At 54.4% G+C, this 18,532-nt stretch overlaps 1 protein-coding gene and 2 long non-coding RNA genes across 4 annotated transcripts; all 3 read right to left on the bottom strand.

Moving 5' to 3' along the window:
* Positions 1 to 1,802: 1,802 nt before the first annotated feature.
* LOC123276485 (uncharacterized) lies at positions 1,803 to 3,759 on the bottom strand. The gene is made up of 4 exons (XR_006512977.2): positions 3,484 to 3,759; positions 2,969 to 3,182; positions 2,732 to 2,826; positions 1,803 to 1,972 (listed from the first exon to the last, which is right to left on the bottom strand). It is a non-coding gene; the product is annotated as an uncharacterized lncRNA (long non-coding RNA).
* Positions 3,760 to 7,455: 3,696 nt separating this feature from the next.
* Positions 7,456 to 9,374, bottom strand: ARL4D (ARF like GTPase 4D). The gene is made up of 2 exons (XM_014849305.3): positions 9,286 to 9,374; positions 7,456 to 8,703 (listed from the first exon to the last, which is right to left on the bottom strand). Exon 2 carries the CDS (start codon positions 8,647 to 8,649, stop codon positions 8,044 to 8,046), a length of 606 nt encoding a protein of 201 aa, XP_014704791.1. The 5' UTR covers positions 8,650 to 8,703; positions 9,286 to 9,374; the 3' UTR covers positions 7,456 to 8,043.
* Positions 9,375 to 14,450: 5,076 nt separating this feature from the next.
* LOC123276478 (uncharacterized) lies at positions 14,451 to 18,517 on the bottom strand. 2 transcript variants are annotated; one of them, XR_011493858.1, is made up of 3 exons: positions 18,251 to 18,517; positions 17,606 to 18,133; positions 14,451 to 16,585 (listed from the first exon to the last, which is right to left on the bottom strand). It is a non-coding gene; the product is annotated as an uncharacterized lncRNA (long non-coding RNA). The 2 variants fall into 2 exon arrangements; XR_011493859.1 differs by lacking the exon at positions 14,451 to 16,585 and adding an exon at positions 16,610 to 16,762.
* Between the last annotated feature and the right edge of the window lie 15 nt (positions 18,518 to 18,532).

Raw genomic sequence — 18,532 nt, 5'->3', positions numbered from 1 at the left:
TCCAGAGAATGTGTCCTGTGATGTTTAGGTAGGAGTCAAGCCTTGAGCACAAATTTCTCCTGAACTGTCCTTTCTCCACAAGAGGAAGTGGGGATGGATACACCCAGTAAAGGGAGAGCACAAGAGAAGGGGCTTGGGTCAAACGTCCCCGGGGACACCAAAGCTTTCTGCCTTGGGGAGCAGTGGGGCTCAACTGACCTATTGGCAAGGGAAGAGGTCAACAGGGATGACTTGGTAGCCCCGGCACCCTGAGGATCTAGAAGAAACTCAGCCTTCCATCCCGAGTTTCAGATAAACCTCCAGAGGAGAGAGGGCAAGATCAGAGGCAGGAACCAAGGACGGTGGGGGGAGGAGGGAGACAAAGAAACAGTTGGAAGGAGAAACAAGGCGGGACCAGGGCAGATAAGGGCTGAAGCTGAGGCCGAGAGCGAGAGTAGAAAGCACACTGGATTGCCAAACAAGGACAGCAATCAGGACGCGTGGCTCGCCCAGGTCAGCTGCTCTTCTCTTCTTGGGCTACACCCTGAGTGGATGCCCCTGATGCCGCACCCAGATCCGCTCTACTGGCTGTGAGCCTTGCCTGCAATGGCTCCTGGCTGCCCCTTCTCCGGAGACTTGGGCAACCAGCTCCCTGCCTGGGAGGACCGGGGTGGGGGTTGGGGGGTGGAATTCTTTCTGTGGTTCATTCTTCATCCAGAGCTTCCCCACAGGATCACACCACAATCAGACTCCAGCTGTGAGAGTGTGGCCTTGCTTAGCGCCTCCTCTGCCCCATCCTGCTTCCCTCCCTCCCCTTCTGAGAGTTTGCCCTCAATAAACCGTATGCCCCCTTAATCCCTGTCTCAGGCTCTGCAGCAAGGAAATCAGATCTAGGATGCTTTTGTGTACAGATCGCACCTTAGCTCCAGTGCCTGGGATGGTGTGTCAGTGTACAGTAATGCTAAACATTATATTACATGTGGTTGATTGAAAGAATGAGTGATTGGTTGAATTAATGCTCTGGATGAGAGATAAGTGGGTGGGGAGGTTTACTGTAGGACTTCCCTCCCCCCACACACACACACCCCCACACACACGGTGTTAACCTCGTCTCCCTGGCTCATCCCAGTACATCCTGTCTGCATAAAGGCCACCTGCTTATGTGTGTGCAAACTCAGGGGCAGATAATCCCGTTTGTGGATTATCCAGACCCCCAGCTGGCATCTTCCCCTTCAGTATGGCCTGCCTGAGCCCTCTCTCTGTTCCAGCACCTTTGGGTGGGGAGGGTTGGGCAGAGGAAGGCAGCAGGGGAGGGCAAGTTGATGGAACCTCAGTCCATCAACCCTGTTGCTACTATCGCAGCAATGTGATGAAAGGTCAGAAACTATTGGGTAAAACCATGTTATGAATTTTCTATGGATTCCAGGTATCAAGGCTCATCATCAAATAGGCAGTTAAAGAGCCATTTAGAGAGTGAAAATACTCTGAATGAAGGTAGGAAAATCTCCTGCAAGTAACCAGGTTTGGATCATTGAGAATCATAGTTTCATAAGATGTCTTAAAATAATTCAAGAATATGCACTGTCTTCACCTAACCTGAAAGCTTTCCAGGAAGGAGGGTATGCAGATCCCTCAGGTGTGTTAGTCCCTGTCAAGAAGGCCTTCCTGTTATCTGCCCTCCTGCCAGACTGCTGCAGTTTGGTCTGCTTCTCTTCTGATTTCAGGAGAAAGAAGAACAAGGGATCTCCCATTCTTTTACCCATAATGCTCCATCAACCAAATACCTAGAGCTACAGTGTCAATAGAAATAGAATGCGAACCACGTATGAAATTTTAGAATCTCTGCTAGCCACATTTTGTAAACATAAAAAGAAGCAGACGAGGGGGTCAGCCCGATGGCATAGTGGTTAACTTCACAGGATCCACTACAGCAGCCTGGGGTTCACTGGTTCAGATCCTGGGCATGGACTTGCACACCACTCACCAAGCCATGCTGTGGCAGCATCCCACATACAAAATAGAGGAAGATTGGCACAGATGTTAGCTTGGGGCCAATCTTCCTCACCAAAAAAAAAGCAGATGAAACTAATTTTAATGAAGTATCTTATTTAACTCAATATATCAAAAATTATCATTTCAACCTATCTATATAAAATAGTATTAGTGAAATATTCTACATTCTTTTTTCATACTAAGTCTTCAAAGTCTGTGTATTTCATGTATACAGCATGTCTCGGCCACAATTCCCCTGCTCAGCTGCCACATGTGGCTGGGGGCTGCCATACTGCACAGCACAGATCTACACCTTGGGAGTCCCTTCCCCTACACCTGCCCCACATGCGGCTCCTCTGGGGAGGGAGGTGGAGAATGGCAATCTAGATACAGCCTGACTATCCTGGGGTGACCCTGGGAGGAGCTGGAAGACAGCAGTGGCGACAGACTCTAGGGAGCATCCTGGGCCAGGTAATTAATTACTGGGAAGGGAGGAATGAAACTGTGCCTATTAAACCTCAGACTCAGGTCTTTCCTCCTGAGCAGTAAGTAGGGCCAAGAAAGCATTCCCAAGGCCACAGTTCTCCAGTCCCTCGTTAATCAGAATACTTAATTCAAGTTCCAAATCTGCGTCTTTTCCTCACTTCCTTCAGGAAGGCTTCCCAGATAAATTCTCCAACCTTACTTGATAGCTTCTTTCCTGAACCCTTGAGTGGACACCCCACATTCCACAGAGATGAGCTGAGTACCCACTGTGTACCTGCCACTGTCTTGGGGACACGACGGTGAGCAAAATGGACGATGGCCATCCTCCTAGAACGATTAGCCTGGAGATGAAGGCAGACAATACACAACCTCAAAGACAAAACAAACAAGGGAATTTCAGAGAGTGATAGATGAAGGCAGAAAGATCCTAAGGAGGCCCCATGCCCACCTTGTACAAGAACCCTGAAAGTGAGCCAGAAAAGACCCGATATTGTCTACTCCACCTCCTCACTTTACAAATGGGTAAACTGAGGCCAGGAGACTAGGAATGGCTTGGTCAAGGTCACAGAAGTTGGTGGCAGAGCCACGTCTTGCTTTGTAGGTTCTTTTCTGAGGTGCTGGCTGGTCAGACTGGAGGCTCTGTTCCTCCCCCATCAGACTGGGAGAGTTCCAGAGACTGAGTAAGCAGTTCTGCCTTCTCTTTCTCTAAGGATAAGAGTCAGCATCTGGAAAGAAAAGCAATGGATAATCTCATAAAAACAAACACAATCAAAAGCACAAAACCTCACTTTCGGCAATTCTTAAAACCCAGCTGGCAGCCCTACCCTCCTCCGCCAATCTTTTCACCAGATTTATGGGGGCGGGGGGTGCTAAAGAGATAAACCCTCCGGCCTCCCCACCTCCCTGCTCCTTGCAGGAGGGCCAGAGACCCAGGATTAGCCCATGGGCCTGAGTGAACTCAACAGAGAGGGGAGCCTCAAACAGCCCCGAGTGGCCGAGGGATCTGGTACTTCCGGTTTCCGCCACCTGTTCCGGGAGTCCACGAGCTAGAGAAGTTGGCGGGTCTCCCCACTAGAGGCGTGGGGGACGTCCGGGGTCTCGGCTGCCCTCCTTGGGGCTCAAGGTCTGTTCTCCACGTTCCCTGCAGATCATGCACTGCCAGTCTCAGCCTCTCCCTCCCTGAGCCAAGTCCTTATTTTAGGAGTTGTTTCGCCCACTGAGCCTGACGTCTGTGAGAAGCTGGGGGCTTAGGGGGTCCTCGCCATCTGCCCACCGCCGCCATCAGCCAGGCAGTCCCGGGCGGGGCCCAATCCCCAGGCCCAGAAAGTCAGCCCAAGCTCACTCCCCGCCCCCCGCCCCGCCTCCGCCTGCGAATCCTCTGCCAAGTTGCTGGTGATATTATTTCTTACCTCCCAAAAAGCAAGGGCACTATGTCTGCTCCACACCGCCACCCCCCCCCCCTTCAGTTTGAAGAGGATTTAAATCTGAGGATTGAGGAGGAGGAGCCTGGATTAAATTTCCCTCCGCACCCAAGCCACCTCTATGGCACACACGTTGGCACCGTCTATGAAAACTTGAAATACACACAACAATTACACTTCTAGGAATTCCTCTTGTAGGACTCTCCCCCAAGTGTACAAAGAAATATGAACAAGGAAGTTCATTGCTGGGGACACTCTGTGGATTTAATAAATGATGGTCCATTCATACAATGGAATCTCATGCAGTCATCGAAAAGAATGAGAAAAATCCACACGTCCTGACATTGAATAATGCCCAAAATATAAATGAGAAAAGCAAAACTGTACAACATGCCTTACATAATCCCATGTGTGTTATAGGTACATACCTTTTTTGTACATGTATAGAGAAAAAAATATCTGGAAGATTGTATGTAAAAACCCATTCACAATATTTAACTAGCTCTGAAGTTTAGATTATGGGGTTCTCCATTTTCTAAGCTTCTTTCACAACAAAGATCTATTCCTTTTGTAACCAGTTGGAGGAGAGGGGAAACGGTGAAAAACTTTTTTTAAAAAGGAAGGAAGGAAGAACAAATACTATCCTCTGGCTTAGCTGGGGGAGGAGGTCCCCTGACACCCACCCACAAACTCCCCAGCCGTGGTCCTGCAGATGGCCTTGGAAATGTGTGGCTACAGACTGCCCACCCCCTACAGCCCAGTGAGGGCCCGGCCTCCCGTACTGCCTCCACTCCCTCCCCTCCGACCGGCCTCCATTCAGAAAAGGCCTGTGGTGGAGCACAGCTGTCCTGTGTGCTCCTAGTGCTTCAGCGCAATTCAGTGTTTCCCAGGCCCTGGTGGAGGTGGCCATCTCAAGAAAGACTTGGAATGACACATGGTCAGTGCGAAAGGAGGGTGGGGACTTCTGGCCAGATTTGAGGCCAGAGCTCTGCTGAGCTTTGCAGATAAAGCTCCCACTCTTCAGGAAGGGGAGTAGGGGAGCGGAAGGCTGGCCCTTAATCTAATCAAGGCAGGGAGGGAGGGAGGGAAGGAGAAGGAGGTCAGAGCTCTGAGATGCTGGACTTGCTGCCTGCCTCAGGAGTACAAAGAGCCAGCCTGGGAGGAAGGATCTGGATGTACCACTAAGTAGCTGTGTGTCCTTGGGCAAGTTGCTGCCTGCTCTGGGCCTTAGGAATTTCTTTCCTTCCTCTTTGCTTTTTCTCTTCCTTGAACACATGCAGCATAGGAGGACTAGAGAGGGCATGGAAGGTGAGGAACCACTGCCATCTTTGCCCTCATGAGGAGGGGCTTGCGGAACAGCAGGGCACCCAGGGAAAGTGCCCTCCATCTGGATTTTACCATCCAACCTGTGCAAGGAGAGGAGGTGACTGGTGGGGGGAGGGCAGCCCAGAAGGGAGCCCCACCTCTGGGCCCAGCTCACAGGTATCCAGCCCCTGCCCACCACTGCTGGCCCCCAGAGACCCTCTGCTCTCAGGGAGCCTCTCCCTCAGCACCCATCAAAGAAATTCTGCTTAATAAAGAAGCTGAGACAAGAAAACTACAACCTACCCCAACCCTGATCCCACCCCCATTCCAGGCCAGTGGCCCAGAACTCAACATGCAGGATCCCTGGGTGGGACCGGAAAGCTAGGAGATCCTATTGCTCCTGTCCAAACCAGCCCCCCTTCCACCAGCAGACAGGAAGGTGACCCCCTCCCTTCCAGTTCTGCATCCCTTTGATGCACCAAGGCAGGAGGATTATTTCAAAGCTCCCAACCCCCTCCCAGCCAGATTGTAGCTTTCTAATCAGAATTCCCCAGTCCCTCTTGAGGGATGTCAGGAAGAGCTGGGACATTCCTAAGTCTCCTGTGGACCATGGTCCCTGTCCAGGGCTGGAGCCAGGGGGAGCAGAAGACAGTTCTAACCAGCTAGGGAGGGAGAGTGTTTGGCAGAGCCAGAACCAGGAGCTGGCACCGTGGAGGCCTTTCTGCAAGGGATGGGGGAGCACCTCTGCCTTTCCCCAAATTCAGAGGCCTCGGTGCCTCAGGTGACCCAAAATGAAAAAAACTTGTCCTTGGAGATTTTGACAAAAGAGCAGAATTGGGTGGAATGAGGAGGGAAAATCTCCCTGCAGGACAGAGGATCCTTCTAGCCAGGTCCTCCCCAGCTTGTTCCTGGGCTGCAGAAGAGGACTCTGCCCTGACGACTAAGAGAGATGAATCACAGGTGTGTGTAGAGCGGGGCCAGGTAGCACGTGTCCCCAGCAGAACCAGCCCAGCAGCCCTGTCAAGCCGGCTTCGGCACTGACGCACAGCTGGGCACCCTTCCGGATCAATGCACACCCACCCCCATCCTGCCAGCCTCGCAGGGTAGGGGGGTGCTGGGGAGGGTGGGGGGGGGGCACGGGGCGGATGTCTGAACTGGCACAGACTCTGTAGCAAAACTTGGCTTCCCTGCCGCGCCGCAGCCCCCCCACGCCCCGCCACCGTCAGTGTTGCCAGCACCTTGTCTCCCTCCCCAAGTCTTTTTATCTGATTCTGGAGCGGGAACTCTGAACCTACTCTGGGGATCCCATGTTTGCACAGAGGATGGGGGTGGGATTTGGGAGCTGGAAAGAATTGTGCTTGGTTTTTACTCTCTATTCCCACCCAGATTAGGAGGATCTGATTGTTCTGCGTTATCTCAGACAGTTGGCCCTGGTGCTGGTGAGGAGGGGATGCCCCTGAAAGTCTGGGCAGGGGCATTCAGGCCCTCACAACAGTAGCATTTTACTTTTATCACTGCTGGCATTGGTGGGCAACAGCTTCCCCCTCCTCTCCCTGAGGGTCCAGCAGTCCACAGTCCCACCTGACCCAAACAGCTACTACTACTGCCCCTCTCGTGGGAATAGCTACCATTCCCAGAGCTGGACAACTCATGGCTTAGTCACTGGGGCCAGGCTGGCTCGATCCAGCCCAGGCCTCCCCAGCTCCAGCCGCTGCCATTGCTGCCAATGAGCTGTAGTCAGCAAGACTGAGCACACAGAAGTGGATTAAAGCCAGGAAGGAATTACTTTCCATTCTCACCAGATGCCCCAAGGCAGAAAAAAAAAAAAAAACCCAGACTAACAAGTACTGGGGAGAGCAGGAGGTTGGGGACAGACAAGGCTCTTTGAGGACTCACCTATACAGACCTAGGAAGTGACCCCAAGGGCAAGGACCTAGTTGCAGCTCAGACTAGCAAAATTTGAAATTAAATCTGCAAGGACCAGCTGGTATCACGGGCAAGTAAGAGCCAGAGGATGAGAGGAGGGGAGGAGAGTAGGAGGAGAAGGGACCCCCCCCCCCGCAAAAAATGGCAGAGATCAGGCAACAGCTGAGGGTTCAACTCCTTCCATAATTTCCACCAGCCATCCCATAAACACACAAACTAATTTTTAGAAGAGAGCTACTTTGCAAACTCAGCTTCAAGGTACGTCCCCTGTCTCCTCCCACCCACCCATACCGAAATCTTGGACCATCCCTGGGGCGAGGTAAGGAGAGGAAAATGCCAGCCAGAGTTAGAGCTACAGTATCATCAGTCTTTAATAACTTATAAGTAAATGCTAAAAAATAGGTAATAATAATAGAGAGGACACACACACAGTTTATAAAAACAGTTGCGGATGTACAAATGTGGGGAGGGATTCTTGGCACTTTCACACAGACACAAAAAGAAAGACTATTGTGACTGGCACCCCTAGAAAAGCAGCCTGGGGAGACTCCCCAGTTGGAGGAGGGGGTGGGACAGAGATAATCCTCATTCATCCCAAATGCATTCTCCAAGCAACTTTTCTTTGCCCCAAAACACATCTAATCAAAAAGCCAGAGAAGCAAAATAAGAAACAGGGTCGAGGTAGAGTGACAGTTTACATTTAAGCCTCCACAGCTGCAGGCCCCGCTCCTCCGGAGGTCAGGAGGGAGAGGTCAGACGCCATCCCTTCTCCCATCCCCCTCCCCAACGCTGCACCAAAACAGGACCCCCAGTGTGCCCCTCAGTCCTTCATTGAGGTGGACAGGTCCTGCACCAGGGGCTGAGCGAGGGGCCACGAGCTCTGCCTGGCTGTCCAAGTGTGCAGACCCCTACTGGTGAGGAGGGCGGCCTCAGGTCACCGTCTCTTCTTGCCTACCCTGGCCGCCTTCTTCCTCTTGAGGATCATCTCATACAGGCGCTCAAGGCCAGGCTGCAGGCCCAGCCCATTCACAGCACTGCAGCCCTGCACGTGGGTGAGTGTGGCAGCAGCCAGCTCTCGGACTGCCAGTCTCTTCTCCACCTCGGCTGCGCTCAGTGCCCCAGGCTGATCCTGCTTGTTGGCCAGCACCAGCACAGGCACACCCTGGTTGTCCGAGGCCCGGCTGATTCGGTGTAGCTCCACCTTGGCCTCCTCCAGGCGCTCCACCTCTGCAGCATCCACCACAAACACCAGCCCATCTGTCCGGCGTGTGTAGGAGCGCCACAGTGGTCGCAGCTTCTCCTGTCCCCCGACATCCCACACTTGGAAGGTGATGCCACGGGAGCCCCCCAGGGGCACCCGGATCTTCTCTGTGTTAAAGCCTTTAGTGGGGACACTCTGCACAAACTCTTTGAACTTGAGGCGGTAGAGGAGGGAGGTCTTTCCAGCTGAGTCCAGCCCGACGACCACTACGTGCAGGGCCTGGAAGTGGGGCAAGAAGGAGGAGGCAGTGGGCGCCATCTCGGTCAAGTGGTTCCCCATGGTGAGCTCCGGCTGAAGTGCAGGTCTTGGGGCTCACGGTAGAGGCTGGGTGATCTGAACAGGGAAAGGTCACGGGAGAAAAAAGGAGGAGACGTTTAATAATAAACATGAAACGTGCAACTTCTTGATCCTTTCCTAAATCAGTCGGCATTGCTTCCTTTTTAAAATTCCTTTTCTTTTTTTTGAAGCAGCCGCAGGTGTAACAGAGGCGCTCCCCGCTGCCTGGGGGCCCTGACAGGGGCGATGAGACCTAGAGAAACCCCCAGGTCCCGGGACACGGAGGTGGGGGCGAGGCCTCGATCCGGCGGATGGTCAGCTTCCAGCGTCCCCTCGCCGAGGGTGTGGAGCGGCCGCAGACGCCGCGACCCCTATCTCCCGGGCGACAATCCTCGCGGGAAGGGGCAGGTCGGGCAGCATCCCCAATTAAGAGTTAGGGTGCAGGTGCTGAGACCGGAGAGCGAGGCCCGCTCCCAGCCGCCCTCCACATCCCCAGGCTGTTGACACGCCCCTCCGTACACCGCGACCCCCTCCCGACCGCCCCGCGACACTCTCTGCCCGCTTTCCTCCCATCGCCGACGGCAGCTCGCCAGGCCCCGCGCCGAGGCCGCCTCTTTGCCTCCCGCCTGCCGCGCTCACCCCACGCCGCTCCGGGCCGGACGACCGAGCCGCCAGGACAGCCTCCAGCTCGGCCTGCAGCGCGCCGGCACTGCGGGGCGCTCCCGGGCGGCCGCCTTAAAGCCCGCGCGTGACGTCACGCGACGCGGGCCAATCAGCGGCCCCGAGGCGGAGGGGCGGGGCGGGGCGTGGAGATGTGCGCGCGGCAGCCCAGCAGCACCGTGATGGAGGTCTGCTCAATCGGTGGCCGTTTTATTTGACCTTTTCTACCATATTCTAACATTTGGAATTCAAGTCGGCATTAATGGTAGGAAGGGCAAAAGGAACATGCGTGGCAGCGTTGACTCAGGAGGAGAGGTGACCACCCCGCACACACACTCCCGCCGCCGGGGTCTACTCAAGAGATGCGGACGAGTCTTCCTCCTTTATCTTTCCTAATTCAGGGTTCAAACCTGTGTGAACCTGGAGCCCCATAAAATAGCCTCAACCCATTACCCTTCTTGATCCTCACAACAGCTGTGAGTTAGGGCCTGGTGTAGTCTGCGTTTTATGGGTGAAGAAAGCTTCAAAGGATTCAATGACTTGTCTAAGGTCACACGTAGCTAGTAAGTGGCTGAGCAAGGATCCGTCTGAATCCAGTGCCTGGGCCCCTCACCACTTAGCCATCATCCCTCCTCTGTCATCAGGGAGGCATCCTCAGCAGAAATCCCTCAGTTGCTGGTCAGAGTGCCAGCCAGGAGGACACACACCCCCTACACACACCACCACCACCACCACCAGGACCTCCCTTGCTCAAATAGATAAAGACAGAATTCTTCACTCCATAGGGTGTTTACTGACCACATTCATACCGTGGGCCATATCTCTGAGCCAGAGAGCCTGTGGGGATATAGAGGATGTGCAGGCCACAGGGCCTGGCCTCAGAGGGCTTACACTCTAGCGAGAGACAAGACTCGCCAGTGACCCGGAACGTTGGGCCCTCGTAAATCGTAAGATAGCCACTTGTAGGACTTCAGAGGAGGGAGAGAAAGTGCCAACTAGAAGCTTCTGGAAAGGTTTCTAGAAGTTAATTAGTCCCATATAGGATCGGTTAAGAGGGGGACAGGACTGGGTGGCATCTCCCCAGTCACTGCAGCCTGATACAGTCTGGGCAGCCCTGAAGAGGAGGAGATGTCACAAAGGGGCGGTGTGACCCAAAGGATAACAGTGATACCCTCCCTTCAGGGAGGTGGGTAAAATTGAAGGAGGGGCGGGGGATCAAAGGAGAATGAAATGGTAACTAATATTTCCATCTTTACCTGGAGGCTGCATTCTTGCATTTATTATGTGGTTAACCTTTTAAAGGCTATATATGAGGGGGATTGGAAAAAGGGGAGGGGAAGTCATTGGCAGGCAGGAGGGCCAAGCTCCTGCCCACCAGCTTCCCATCCGTTTAGCAGCAGCCCGCCTTGCCACCTCCTTCTTCCCCTCCCTGCTACAAGCCCAGCCACCTGGTTTCCCCAGCCATGCAGGGAGCCTCCCGGAATCCCCGAAGAGATCAAGACCTTAGGAAATTAGTTTGTTACACCGCCATGGGGGCGGGGGAGGGTAGCTTGCAGCAGGAGCTGAGGCACGGAGGTGGAGCTGAGCACAGTGAGTTAGGAGAGGGGAAGACAGAGCAGGCCAAGGGGTTGGGAACCATCACCCTGTTGAGTGGCCACTGCATGCCAGGCTCTGGTCTAGGAACTTTGCATACTTTAACACACAACTCAACCCAGGAAGTAAGTATGGTTATTCTTTTTTGTTGTTGTTAAGATTTTATTTTTTATTTTTTCTCCCAAAAGCCCCCCGATACATAGTGGTGTATTTTTAGTTGTGGGTCCTTCTAGTTGTGGCATGTGGGACGCCGCCTCAGCATGGCCTGATGAGCAGTGCCATGTCCGTGCCTGGGATTCGAACGGGCGAAACCCTGGGGCGCAGAAGCGGAGTGCGCGAACTTAACCACTCGGCCACGGGGCCGGCCCAGTGTGGTTATTCTAAAGAGAAGAAACCAAGCGCAGAAAGGCTGGGTAATCTGTCCGAGGTCACCCAGCTAGAAATTGGCCAAACTTGGCTTTGAAAAAGTGTTAGAATGTCTGTGAAACTAAAAACACACAGAAACTGAAAACACCCAGATTGTCCCGTGTTTCTTCCACAATCTTTGAAACTTCTTTAACATTTCTCCTATATCTCCTGAGCCTCACACCCAAGACGGAAATTGTCACTAGATCATCTGATAAAGGAGATGAAACTGGCAATCCCACCCCCTCCTGCATCTTTTGTGTCTGCCAGGGAAGGTGTTGATGAACAAATGGGGAGGAGGAGCAGGGCAGGGAGGGGTGAAGGAAGGGGCCCAGCTTGTCAGGGCGGCACCAGGCTGTGGGCCTACCCCAAGGCATCTCCTGTAAATGGGAACTCCAGTCCCCACCCCAGCCCACCCCAGCCCCGGCCCCAGGGAGCCTTCCTCCAAACGGCCGTTTTCTTTCCTGGCAGCCTCACCTCTGCAGCCCTTTCTCTCCACAAGATCACAGCCCGGGACCTGGCGCTGGGGTGGGGGTGGGGGGATTCCCTGAGGAGAACATTGGAGCATTCACACACTGAGCCATCATACGTGGAGTGCATGCTAGGCGCCAGGCACCGCCCTAAGTTCTGAGCCTACAGCCCCGAGGGAGATGGATAAGGACTTGGCCCCGTGGAGTGTACATTATAGGGGGGAGTGGGGAGAGACAGGCGGTGAATAAAGACGGTAATTTCAGAGGGCGGTGCATGCCATCAAGGAAAATAAGGCAGGGAGGTGTGCTGGAGAGCGACGGGGGCGAGGGAACTACTTCAGATTGGAGGGGGGGTGCTCAGGAAGCCCTCTCCAGTTGGTGACATGAGAGCCAAGGTTCAAGTGACAAGCATTCAGGGAAGTATTCCAGACAGAAGGACAGACCAGCTGGGACTACCGGCTTCCTCCTGTTGGCTCCCCAGCCGGATGAGACTGCAGCTGCTGTGTCATGGTTCCTCACCGGAGCCTTCTCCCCTCCAGCCTCAGCCCTGAGCCCTGAGCCCAGGAGCTGCTTCTTCTCGCCTGCATCTCTGCAGGGCCCAGCCCCGGGCCTGCACACAGAGGGCAGTCGGGAAATCTTGTGTGAATTGCTGAGTGCAGGGTGGAAGGATTAAAGGTCCTCGGAGTTCCCGGAGCATGGGAACCAAACGTCCACCGGAGCCTGGCTTGCCCTGCTCTGCGGGCCTTGAGCCCTGGGCGGTTGTGTGAATGCGCCGTTGCCCAGGAATGCCTATAAAGCTCTGCGTTTCTAGGCAAGGTCTGGTAGTATTGAACTCTCAGGGGAAGGAGGGACTTCTTGGAGGAGAAAGACAGAAGCCAGCGGTGGGGATGACACTGGAGAGAGAGGCCCCCTCAAGGCCTGGCGGGCTCAGCCCTGGGCTGAGAGTCATCAGGAGTCCTGTCCCTCACTGTCGACTGCTTGGAAAAGTCACTTCCCCTGGAGCCTGGTGTCCTCAGTTCCTAACAAGAGGCTTAGATGTTTCCAGGTCCCGTCCCCCGCAACAGCTCACGCTATGGAGTAGCGGAGGGGAGGGGACGGAGGGAGCTCACCTAGGAAGTGGTTGAGGATGTCCTTGTCTCCACAGCATCCTAACCAGGTACCTGTCTGGGCGCCCAAAGGAAGGGAGGCGAGGAGTCTGCAGGAGAGGGGGTCGGGGGAGTGGATGCCAAGGAGCAGCTTCCGCTTAGGAAACACAGAGACCCATTTGGCAAACCCACTTTGTTGCCTCAAGAATAAAACGGAGAAGACACAACCTACTTCTGAGAAGGGGTGTGCAAGAAAGGCGTGTGTGTGAAAGGGTCCCATGGGTGCCTTCTCCTCTACCAGGGGCCCTTTCCGAGGCAGCCCTCCCCAAACCGAGTCCAGGGCCCAGCCAGGGGCTGGAAAGAAGCCGATGCCGCCCCCTGGTGGCCGTGCTTGTCACTGCCTGATTCCTGAAGAAAAGTGCAGGGGCAGGGGCTTCAGTGATACAGGCGCCTTGGCCTCCTTCTGGAGTCTTCCTTTCAGACGGGGCCTTTCCTACAGTTCGGGGTTCTGAATGCAAAATCCAGCCTCTTCAAGCGGAGGTGAGATCAGATTTAAATGAACATCATTTGAGCAGAAAATCTAAATTCACTTACATTTCCCACACTTTTACGGAGAGCCTGCCGATCGGTGCTGGGAACACGGAGGCAGGCGGAGCGGCAGGGCCAGGAAGGTCAGGAAGGGCGCAGGTGCTGCCGCGTTGCGGTGTCTGTGGGCACAGATCCACGTGGGGACGGATGTCCGGCGTCCGTCTGCACGAGAGCCTGGCGCCGAGGGGCGGCCTTGGCTGCAGGAGGACTTGGGTGGTCAGCGAGAAGCAGCAGCAGGAGCCCCGGCAGGGACACAATGCCCGGGGAGCAATGGCGAGGGGGGAGGAACAACCGAAGCAGAGCGAGGCAAAGAGGTGAAGCCAGGGGAGAGGGCCAGGCCAGGCTCCTCAGGGAACAGGAGGACCGCCCCGGTGTCCACGCTGATGGGCTCCTCAGAGCCTTCACAACGGGGGCAGTCCCCAGTGACCTTCAATATCCTATTCGGACTGTTTTGTTTGATAGGAGGTTTCTCTGCCAAGTCACCCATCTTGTCTCGCATACGCTGAGAGGGAATACAGCTTCGAATAGTGGTCCCGAAATTTGAGAGTACATCAGAGTCATCCGGAGGACTTGATGAAACCCAGATTTCTGGGCCCCACTTCCAGAATTTCTAATTCAGTCGGTCTCGGGCTCATGGGCCCGAGATTGTGCATTTCTAACAAGTTCTCAGGGGATACCGATGCTGCTGGTCCGGGGACCACGCTGAGGACCACTGGCTTGGCAGATGAGTTCCCATGCCGGCTTTAACATTTCTCGGTGAGCCCTTGGGCCAGTTACTTTCCTCTCCCAGCCTCAAGCTCTTCATCGGTAAAAACGGGATGGTAACATTTATCTCATGGGGGTATTATGAGAATTAAATAAGGCAAAACGTGTGAAGTACTCAGCAAAGGCCTTGACCTGTGCCAAGTCCTCTATGCGTGGCAGCTGTACTAACGGTGGGCACTGAGTTTATCGCAACCAATGACAAAAAACGTTGGCCCACGAAGCCCGTTTAATGTGGAATATCTTCCTCAGATAGCATACAGAGGGACACGTACGAATTGACCCCCGACTGCCGCTTCTCTTCCAACGTATGTGCCTTCCGGCACTGCCTCTCCAGCTCGAATGTGCACGCGAATCCTCCGTGACCTTATCAGGAGGCAGTTTCAGGTTGAGTGGGTGTGAGGGACTGAACCGTGTCCCCCAAAGTTCGTACGCTGAAGCCCTAACCCTACCCTGACGGTATTTGGAGGTGAGGCCTTTGGGAGGTGTTAGGTTTAGACGAGGTCTTGAGGGCGGGGCCGTCGGGCTGGGATTAGTCCCCATAGAAGCAGAGGCCCCAGAGAACTTGTTCCATCTGCATCACACGAGGACAGCATGTACCGGGGGGCTTTGGGGAGAAATAGGAAAAATAAAACCTTTTAACGTTGTGTTTCGTTTTGTTTTGAGGAAGATTAGCCCTGAACGAACATCTGCTGCCAATCCTCCTCTTTTTGGCTGAGGAAGACTGGCCCTGAGCTAACATCTGTGCCCATCTTCCTCTCCTTTTTTATATGTGGGACACCTGGCACAGCATGGCTTGACAAGCGGTGCGTAGGTCCACACCCGGGATCCAAACCGGCGAACCCCAGGCCACCAAAGCAGAACGTGTGAACTTCACCACTGTGCCACCAGGCCGCCCTGAAAAATAAAATCTTGGGGAAAAAAGAAGAACCACTTTTTCTTTTCATGAACTGTCCGTGCCTGGCCTTTCCTCATTTCTTCTCTACTGTACAGTTGGTCTTTTATACTTGTCTCCGGGAGCTCTTTACGTGTTAGGAAGAAAAGTGCTTTTTCCGTGCTTTGGGTTGCAAGTATTCCTTTTCTTTTTCTTTTTTTTGATTTTATTTTTCCTTTTTCTCCCCAAAGCCCCCCGGCACATAGTTGTACTTTTTTTTTTAGTTGTGGGTCCTCCTAGTTGCGACACATGGGACGCCGCCTCAGCACGGTTTGATGAGCGGTGCCATGTCCGTGCCCAGGATCCGAACCGGCGAAACCCTGGGCTGCCCAAGCGGAGCGCGCGAACTCAACCACTCGGCCACGGGGCCGGCCCCGCGAGTATTCTTTTTCCTTTTTCAAGATTTTATTTTTTCCCTTTTTCTCCCCAAAGCCCCCCGGTACATAGCTGTATATTCTTAGTTGTGGGTCCTTCTAGTTGTGGCACGTGACGCCGTCTCAGCGTGGCTCGATGAGCGGTGCTATGTCCCCGCCCAGGATTCGAACCGACCAAACACTGGGCCGCCTGCAGCGGAGCATGAGAACTCAACCACTGGGCCATGGGGCGCCCCCCCCCTCCCCCCGACCCCGCAAGTATTCTTGTTTTGTCACTGATCACCTGTAACGTGATGTGACACACCTGGGTGGGAGCTGGGAGCAGAGACGGGCCAGACACCGTTCCTGCCCTCGGGGAGTTGCCGACCCAGGCTTGAGACTAAGACACCTGCCCCAACGGCCAGGAGAACAGGCAGGACAAGGAGGAGGCCCGCGAGAGATGAACAGGGTAGCGGGGTTCAGACCGCAGCAACCCCCTTCTCAGGGAAACCAAAGTCTGAGCAGAAGATGGTCTGAGACACGCAGAGCTGAACAGGGATCCTGGGATGGGGAGGCCCGAAGAGTCGTGTCAGGTGCAGGCTGAGCACGTGAGATGTCGTCTCATTTGACCCTCCTCCTTTCCTTCCACAAATATTCCTCAAGCGCCAAGGCCGTGCCGAGCACCGTCCCAGGTGCTGGGGACGGAGGAGCAAACAGAGTCTCTGCCGTCGAGGCGAGAAGCAGATAGGCCAACACCGTCGGTACAGTTGCGAATCTAACTGTGCGCCTGTGTGCCCGCACGGCCGTGTCTGTAGTCCTCTCTGTGCCGTGGGATGCTCGCGGGCGTCCGGAACGACTCGGCAGCTGGCAGGAAAATAAAGCCAGGGAAAGTGGGACGGGAAGCAGGGATGCCCGGGGCGGGCAGGGGAAGACTCTTCACAACACCGTAAAACGGATGTTCTCTCCATGTGACCGACGGGCGGGGACTTTTCCTAGAGCGCACTTATCACGAGATTCCCATATGCCTGTCGTTTCCACGGGTAGCTTCACAAGTCCCCGAAGCGGAGAGCTGTTATCATGATCCCCTTTCTGTAGTTTAAAAAAAAGGAGGGCCAAAGCGGTTAACGGGCTGCTCGAGTTCCACTCCTGCCCTCGCCTCGAATTAGCTGTGTGACCTTAGGCAAGTTGCTCAGCCTCTATGAGCTTCAGTCTGGAACCGTGCTTTCCCCTAGAAACATGGCAGTGACGGGAGTAATTTTAAATTTTCTGTGTGGCCACGTTAAAACATAAAATAAAGAGAAACAGGTGAATTACGTTGAATATTTTATTGAACTCAATACATCCAAATATCACTTCAATATGTAACCAATATTTTTTTTTTTTTTTTGAGGAAGATTAGCCCTGAGCTAACTACTGCCAATCCTCCTCTTTTTGCTGAGGAAGCCTGGCCCTGAGCTAACATCCGTGCCCATCTTCCTGTACTTTATACATGGGACGCCTACCACAGCACGGCGTGCCAAGCAGTGCCATGTCCACACCCGGGATCCCAACCAGCGAACCCCAGGTCGCCGAGAAGTGGAACGTGTGAACTTAACCACTGCGCCACCGGGCCGGCCCCTGTAACCAACATTTTTAAAATTGAGATTTTAAACGTGTTTACAACGTGTATGCTAAGTCTTCGAAATCCCATGTGTATTTTACACTTCCAGCCATCTCCAGGAATCACATTTATAGGACCGACCCCATTTCCAGTGCTCCAGAGCTACACGTGGCTGTGACAGTTCAGGTCAATAGGACGGGGGGGTGGATAATAACAAGGCGGGGATCAGAGTGGAGTAAAACGAGTGAGGCACCCGCCTTGGCAACAAGATTTAAGGGAGCGCCAAAGACCCAGTAGTCAAGATAAATATCTCGATTATCTTATAATCAAGAGAAGATTTATTTATCAAGAGAAATAAATATTATTAAAAGAGAAGTAAAACATGACTTATCTTGCTTACTGAAGATTGGGGCGGGGGCACTCCCGTCAATCCCTCCCTCCCCCAAGGAGAGTGCCTCCCCGGCCTCCCCCTACTCCTGGCCCTAGATACTGACAACAACAATACCCACCTCACCGGCCCTCGGCCCTCGAGGGAATTAACTGCGCTAATACACGGAGAGCCCTCAGCCCAGGGGCTGGCATCCGGAGGGCTCGGGCAGCACCTGCCATCAGGCTTCCCGTGCTGCAGAGTGAAACGACCGACGGGGCTTCAGTCTTACACCCACGATACCGCCTAGCTCTTCTGAGACCAGATGAAAGCAACATCAACTCCCCCGCTACACGGAACCTCTCTTAGGAGGGCGGACGGGAAAGGCTGAGCGGGCAGCCGGCGGTCTTCGCCACAGGGGGAACCTTTACCCCAACTTGGCCAGAGGCCTTAACGCATCGACGGGCCTTGATGCCCGCCCAGAGCATCCCCGGCAGTCGCCTCTCCTCTCTGGTGTCCTGCCGCCCCTGGCCAGATCTTCCCTTCTTCACCCCCGCATCGGGCCAGCAGCCTCCTAACTTCTTCTCTGATTCAGTCCCTCTTGCGCATCTTTAATTCAGCGAGCAAACCTTTGCGGAGCATCTCCTACCCGCGGGGCGCCGGACCGGTGCTGGGATACAGAGAGAAGCACTGATGAGGGTCATCGCACTCGATGATCTCCGATTTCCGCGGCAGGGACAAAGGATTGCCAGAAAGGGTGGTGAACGGTGCCCTCGAAATGAATTACCGGGTGGGATGAAATACGTAGGAAGGCCGCTACCGAGACTGGGGGCGGGGGCGGCAGGGCCCTTAAGGCAGGCTTTCTGCAAGAAGTGACAGCCAAGCAGGGTGCAGAGTATCTGCCAGGTGAGGAAGAGCTGTAGGGAAACCATGTCCCAGGCACGGGGAGCTCGAGGGACGCAGCCCAGGACACGGTTCCTCCCCAGAAGCACCCAGAGACGCAGGTGCCGGAGGCGGAGAGAATCCATGCGGCCGCCCCGCCCCCAGACACGCCTCCCCGCCCCTCCCC

Source organism: Equus asinus, chromosome 13, assembly GCF_041296235.1.
Source record: "Equus asinus isolate D_3611 breed Donkey chromosome 13, EquAss-T2T_v2, whole genome shotgun sequence".
NCBI lineage: Eukaryota > Metazoa > Chordata > Mammalia > Perissodactyla > Equidae > Equus > Equus asinus.
Note: the sequence above shows the minus strand (reverse complement) of the source record. Positions and strands in the feature narration are given on the sequence as shown.